The sequence below is a fragment of the Gavialis gangeticus genome, unplaced genomic scaffold (genome assembly GCF_001723915.1).
Source record: "Gavialis gangeticus isolate Ggan-Ray unplaced genomic scaffold, GavGan_comp1, whole genome shotgun sequence".
Lineage (NCBI taxonomy): Eukaryota > Metazoa > Chordata > Crocodylia > Gavialidae > Gavialis > Gavialis gangeticus.
In genome coordinates, this window is record NW_017728994.1 from 41,520,078 (window position 1) to 41,527,363 (window position 7,286).

The 7,286-nt window shown below is 41.7% G+C and overlaps 1 protein-coding gene across 1 annotated transcript in view; it reads right to left on the reverse strand.

Moving 5' to 3' along the window:
• LOC109287510 overlaps positions 1-7,286 on the reverse strand; it is a 55,093-nt gene that overhangs the window by 7,213 nt on the left and 40,594 nt on the right. Inside the window, exons 6-10 of the mRNA XM_019502649.1 lie at positions 4,807-4,867; positions 4,654-4,700; positions 4,189-4,264; positions 2,561-2,659; positions 952-1,875 (exon numbers count right to left, since the gene is read on the reverse strand). Coding sequence (XP_019358194.1) covers positions 952-1,875; positions 2,561-2,659; positions 4,189-4,264; positions 4,654-4,700; positions 4,807-4,867 — 1,207 coding nt within the window. The remainder of the gene's footprint in view (positions 1-951; positions 1,876-2,560; positions 2,660-4,188; positions 4,265-4,653; positions 4,701-4,806; positions 4,868-7,286) is intronic.

Sequence of the window (7,286 nt, forward strand, 5' to 3'; positions counted from 1 at the left end):
GCCTGTGCCTCATCCCTCCCAACTACCACCTCTGCACCCCATCTCCCCCTACCCCCCCAGCCCGATTCCCCACCCGCCCATCTCCGTTTCCCCCTCCCCGTTACCCTTTCTCCATGGCAGCCTGGGGCACTAAGCATGACCCAGCCCAGCCCTGTAGCAACAGCACATGGCCTGCATGGCTGCTAAGGGGGCTGGGCTAGGGCCTTGCTCAGTAAACCAGGCTAAAACACAGATAGAACCTGCTGGTGTAGAGCAAAGCTAAGGGGTGGGACTGGAAAACAGGGAGCAGAGAAGCTGAGGGGGAAGGGTGAAAGGGGGAGTCGAGAGGTTAGGGGGAGGGGGAAGAGCAAAGGCAGAAACAGAAGCAGGGGGTCTGAGGCTCAGGGGGGGCAGGCACAAGCTGGAGGCAAGCTGCTTGACCTCCCCACACCACTTACCTCCTCGTAGCAGTGAGGGGGGATGAATTAAAAAGACTTAGCACTCCAATAATTAGTTTCTATACATGGAAAATTATAATAAAATTATAAATGGTCCATGTATAGAATCTAATTTCAGTCATCTTAGATTTGAGTAAATATTGTATTTAACAATCCTGAGGCCTGATTTTGAAATGCAAACCTCTTCACTATAAAACAAAATAAAATGAAGTATTTGGGTCTATGAACAGTTAGTAAAAATACATAAACTTTAATTCAAAGTTATTTAGCCTTCCAACTCAGGATAGCACAAAATGCCTGAAAATTTGGGTTGTGGAGGTCACAATATCCCAACTTCTAGATCTTGGCGTTACAAACCTTTCAACAGGGTAAAGGGTAAAATGCTAGCCAATAGCTTATTATCCTTAATTTCACTGAATAATTTGACAAGGATTAGCCCTTCCTATTTGGCTCTTAGTGAGGGGTGTACTACCACAGCTTAGTTTCCTGCTGTAACAGCAAAAGAATACCTCACCTGTCTGAACACCATTCATGTGGCAAGTCATTATGGGATGGACGGTCATGAAAAGGACGTAACCTTTGTCCATGTCCCTTATTAGTGTAATCAAAATTGTTCAACTGCTGCTGCTCTTGTAGATCATCATATGGCTGATGATCATGAAAAGGTCGGTATCTTTGTCCAGGCCCTTTATTATCATAATCTTTTAACTGCATTTCCTTCTGCAAGTCACTGCAAGGCTGGTGATCATGAAAAGGTCTCAGTCTTTGCCCATGAACCCTGTTAACAAATTCAAAATCTCCCAGCTGCATCTGTGGTTGTAAATCATCATGTGATTCGTACTCACGAAAAGGTCTCAATCTCTGACCAGGCCCCTTGTTGATGAAATCTAAATCTTTCAGTTGCATCTGTGGTTGAAACTCATCATGTGACTGATGGTCATGGAAAGGCCTTTGCCTCTGGCCACGACCCCTGTTGACAAAATCAAAGTCTTTTGGCTGCATGTCTCCTTGTAAGTCACTGTGAGAGGCGTGGTCAGGAAAGGTTCTTTGCCTTTGTCCATGGCCCCTATTAAATTCAAAGTCTCTTGACCGCCTGTCTGCCTGCAGGTCATCATAAGACTGGTGGCCATGAAAAGGTCTCAGTCGTTGTCCAGGTCCCTTGTTACAGAAATCTAAATCCTTCAGCTGCATTTCTTCTGGATAATCATCATAAAATTGGTGGTCAGGAAAAGGTCTTATCCTTTGCCCAGGTCCTCTGTTGTAGTCCCAATTTCTCATTTGCATTGGGGCTCGTAAATCATCCTGAGACTGGTGATCAGGAAATGGTCTTCGTCTTTGTCCAGGTCCTTTGTTAATGAAATCAAAATTTTTCAACTGCAACTGCCCTTGCAAATCATCATGAGAGTGGTCATCATAAATTCGTAATCTTTTCCCAGGTCTGCAAAAAGAACTGATGTGTTACATAGCATCTTTATAATATATGAGTATAAATACTTGAACTCCTCCAAAAAAAGATTTTTTTACCTTAACTTTCCAATTAGATTAATTGGAGAAACAACAAGATGACAAGAAAAATTACAACAAATATACCACCACAATTCCCTAGCCTTAGAGAGAGAGGTAAACATAAATTGGCCTCCAAGGAAAAAATTAAAATAAAAATCACCACTGTACTGAAATGTTATGGAAAAGCAGAATTAAATAATCCCTTAAAAAAACAAACAACACAAAAAACATGATAAGTTTTGTACCATAAAAATTTTCCCAGTGAACCCAAGTTCTTATTCCCTTTTAAAAGTAGACATTCTATCACAGCATGCCTTTCATGGTTTCATAGTTGTTAGGGGCTGGAAGGGAATTTACAGATTATCACGTCCAGCCCCCCTGCACTTGGGCCTTCACCTTCTTGCCACAATTTAAAATTTTTATAAATATATTTTGAATGAAGACTTCTTTTATGACTGCAGCCTCGCTGGCAAGATATAGGATACTTTCAGTGTTTTAAAACAAGTCTCAATTTAGTTAAGCCTAATTGGTATCTCTCTATTTACCAGTTTACTAGTCCCGAGTTAATTATCATTCATGGTACACTTAGTTTTAAAAATGACACATTTGTCAGTTACCCATGGAAATCTTCATTTGGAAACCTATCTACAGGTCCTTCCATCACAATTGGTGGGGGCATAATGTCATCAGAATCCCATACATCCATTCCAAGGTTACTAGGAAAAATAAAAACACTTGATTACAAATTTCCTTATAAAAATAGGATGAAGAGAAGTAATATACAATAAATCCTCCTTTAACCGGCAATTTACAAGCTGGTTTTATTAATTGGAATGCCTGCTTGTAAGGTAAAGTGAAACTGGAAGTACCCACTGAGGCACTTCTGGTTTTGCTGAGCCCCCACGGCCCAGGGCAAAGCAGCCTGCGCTGCCAAGCCACCATGGCCCAAGGCATAGCAGGCTGTGCAGGGCCCCGCGCAGGGCCTGTGGGAGGGTCAGTGATGCTGCTGGAGGGGTGGTGATTCCTTGGACACGGCGGCCTGAACAGGCAAAGACACCTGTTTGGGCCTCTCAATTACCCAGCATATTTTGTTATCCAGCACCCCCCATTTCTCCATGGGGGCCAGATAAAGCTTTTATTGTGCATAAGAATTTATCCAGCTGCAAAAAACAAAGAGTTCAGGGAATGTTGGCTTAATAGTCACACTGTATGCCAGCTGATGAATATTAGTTTATTTTTCCCCTTAATACAGGGGCTGGAAACTGTTCTAACCAATGGGTTGAAATAACCTAGCTCCAATCTGGCATAGGCCAGGTGGCTTTGGCAGCATGTCCAGAGCAGCAGGAGGGGATGTCTACATCCACACTGTGGCCAGGTGCTGCTACTACTCCTCCCCCCTGCCTGTGTTCCCTGGCTGAGGCATAGGGGCAGCTTCGAGCTGGCTGGAAGCCAAGTTGAGACCAAGCAGCTGGAAGCTGTGTCCACATTGCTGCCACTTGTCCTCCTCCTCCTGACTACCTCACCCCTTCGCCTCACCTCCCTTAACTGCAGCACAGGCACAGTTGGAAGTTGCTCAGACCCACTTGGTTCCCCATTGGCCGGAAGCTGTGCATACACCACAGGCGAAAGCAAGGAGGACAGGGAGAAAACAGCAGCAGCAGCAGCAATGTGGGCATAGCATCTAGTTGTCCAGCCCTAGCGCAGCTCCTCACTGCCTAGCCCCAGCACAGGTGCAGGCAGAGGCAAAACCCTCTGGCTCTGCAGGCCAGATCTGGTCCATAGACTGTATGTTGCCAACCCCTGCCTTAGGAGACTGACAGAAAGTAAAAAAAAGAAAAGAAGGAAGGGGGGGCAAGAATTCAACAACAGCAATGTGATCATTTGGCAATTGGGATAAAAGAATTTCAAGCTGTCCCTCAACCACCTTACTCTAGAATATACAAAATAATTAGTGGTATAAAAATGTTTACCATGGCAGCACAAGAACAAGAAACATTCAATGAAACTGAAAGCCTAAAAAGTAAAGAAATAATTAACAATCCTTCTCATCTACACACTGAGAAGATAAACTTAAAGTAAACTGCACTTCATGCAATTAATATCAAAAGTCTTAAGAGATACACACTGTCTACTAAAAAAAGATTAGTTTTAGCTTACCAGGATAAAATACAGCATTTAAAGCTGAAACTTAACCTTGCAAATGCCAGTCATATTTTCAAATACAAAATTAAAAGCCTCCGCTTACCTTCTCATAGGTTGAGTTCTGAGATCTGCAAGATATACTAGACCATCCATACGATGGCCTCGAGCTTCACCAAAAGCTATAGGAAATATTGAAAAAAATAAGTGTGTGTAGTTAAATCTGCTTAGAATCCAGCTGCCAAAAATGTAGTCACTTTCTATACCTTAGGATGGTGAACACTCAATTCTACAGCAAACTGACATTTTTGGAGCAAACTATATTACAACTGTAACTACAGTTGTTACGTGGCTGCTCAAATATTAGAAAACCACTAAAATAAATTAGGTGTTGAAGGAGGGAAACTTCTCAAGGTGGTGAAAGCCTGATGATACTCAAATACTACCTACAACAGAAGCTGCAACAAGATGCATTTTTTGTGGAAACCCATATAAGAGAGAAGTATAAAGGGCCTGCCACAGAACAGCTGTACACACAAAGCCTTAAGTTTAATGAAGATATATAAAATACCTTGAATTGCTGTCTCTGGATCCCAACCTTCAACATCAATAAGGTATCTGAGGAAAAAATGGTTGATTATTCCTCCATAAAAGTTTGGTTATGATTGATGAAAACATACTACTCTAATGAAAACATTTACTTGAGTTTTTGTGGAATACTTACCTACATATAAGGTAACCAGTTCTATTAATTCCATTAGTACAATGAACTCCAATGAGTTTATCTGTTTAAAAAGGTAAATGTGAAAAATTAAATTACTTAAAAGTTAATGCAAAATTGAAAGCATCCATGTTTTTCCAGTAAAACAGCTTTAGTTAACACGTTTTACAAAATGATTAATAGAAAGACTGTATGAGAGGAGCATAACGGTGTATATGTCTAGAATGTGTGCTTCCTGCTGAGGTGTAGCAGCAGTTAATACAATGCTTCCCAACCCAAGAGGTTCTAGATTAGCTCAGCAGAGCACAGGAAAAGATAGAGAAAGTGGTAGTAAGAAAGGCTGCACAACTAATATAGTTATAATCCACAAGACAGCACAAGAAATTGAGTAAGGTAATTAGAACACGATATGACCGATTTTGAGGGCAAAATTTAAAACAATCACTAAAATTACAGCCAACCACAAAGAGTTCACTTGCAGTCTACAAAGTCTTTACAAAAGCAAAAAACACTAAAGTCAGCCTATCTAATGGTAATTAAATGCAATACTAGAAGATTTTAAGCACTGTAAGGCTGGAATTATCATGTCACTAAAACCACATCCACTGCTAGCTCTTCCTTCATGTGCTGTATCCAGGTATGGCCTCTGACCTCTAATGGTTCTATACCCAGGTCCTGGTCTGGTTTTGTGGGTAACATGTCCCTGCCAAAGACAGCCAGGTGGGAAGCTGGCAGTTGGTCACCTCTTAGAAGACAGTGCTCTACTTCTGAAACCCCCAACAGTAAAGGTGAAGAACAATGCTGACATGGGACAGAAGGAATCTATTTCACTGACAGAAGAGGCAAAGCCCAAAGGCTGGAAGCATCAAGGCCACTGCCTTCAAAAAGAAAACAAAGTTGACACTTCACCAGGGGATGGTCCAGTCAGCAGCTGGATGCCTCCTATTGTCTCAGGAGCTCTGTTGCCTACTAGGAGCTTAATTCAAAGTTATTATAGAAAAGGTGGCAGAAGATGCATCCAGTCTTCTTACTACTAGCCCATGCAGCTGATCCACATAGGTATTGATACTGCCAGGGGAATGTGAACAGATCAAAAGTGACTCTGGGACTCTGCATGGAATTAATGTAGAAGGGATGTCATGGTGGGCATTTACTATAGATTATCAAACCAGATGAAGGCAGTGGATGAGGCTTTTTTTTTTTTTAAAAAAGTGAATCACAAAACCTGGTGCTTACAGGAGGGTTTAATTATGTGATATCTGCTGGGCAACTAACACAGCAGTATGCAGATTGCTGAGCAGTATTTAGGAGTATGGTGTATAAGGGAAATTTTAATAGACATGGCAGAGAAACCAAAGTGAAGGGGATAGCTCAATTTGCTGTTTATGGATAGTGTTGAAAATTTAAGGCTGCACAGATGGGAAAAGGGAGGATAGGACGACTGGTTGCTCCTTAAAGAGAGTTGATGTTCACGGCACAAAAATATGTTATCGTCTCAACAAGAAAGAAGGATTTGAAGGGCAGTAAGTGCCTGGTTTGGCTTACTACTGAACTCTTTAAGGACTTTAAGCTTAAAAAGGATCTCATAAAAAGTAGAAACTTGGCCATGTTATTAAGGATGAATGTAAGAGGCATGCAGCTAGCAAAGGTCATAAAAGGCACTAAAAACATTCTATAAGCATGTCAGAAGCAAGAGGGAGATCAAAAAAACAATGAATGTTTCTCACTGACTGGAGAGGAGTCTAATAATGGACAATATACAGAAGGATGAAGTATTTAATGGCTTTTTACTTTAGTCTTAAATGGTCAGCTCTCAGATGACAGACAGCAAGAAGGATAGGAAGCTAATAATCAGTCTAGAATAGAAAAAGAACTTTAATAAGCTGGATATCTTCAAATCAACAGGGTCAGATGGCTTTATCCTAGAGTATTCTAGGAATTGATGGAAATAATTATAGAACCATTGTTCTTATCTTTGATAATTCATGAGTTCTGGTAAAATACCGGAAGACTAAAAAGACAAATACTGTGTCCACCTTTAAAAAAAAATGGGCAAGGAGGACTCAGAGAATTAGACCAGTCAGCCTGACTTGGATACTGGGAATAATAGTCATGCATAACCTCTAGGAATCTATTTCTAAGCACCTGGGGGATAACATGGTAAGAAGGAACAACCAGCATTGATTCAACAAGAGATGATGTTTAGCCAGCCCACCGTCTGCAATAAGGTGATGAGTAGAGCTGTGCGAAACAGCACTGTTCCGTTTTGCCTCGAGTTTTGATGCAACAGTGTTTCGCATCGAATTTCATTTAGCGTCGAAACAGCTGTTCTGTTCCGCTGAAACAGAAAGGCTGTTTCAATGCTGTTTCAAGTTTTGCCAGGAATGGCAAGTCAGCCCAGCTGGGCTGCTTCCCAGTCCCCCATCCTAGATCGTGCCGGGTGGGGGAAGCAGCCTACCTGAGCTGCCTCGCCACACCTGGCA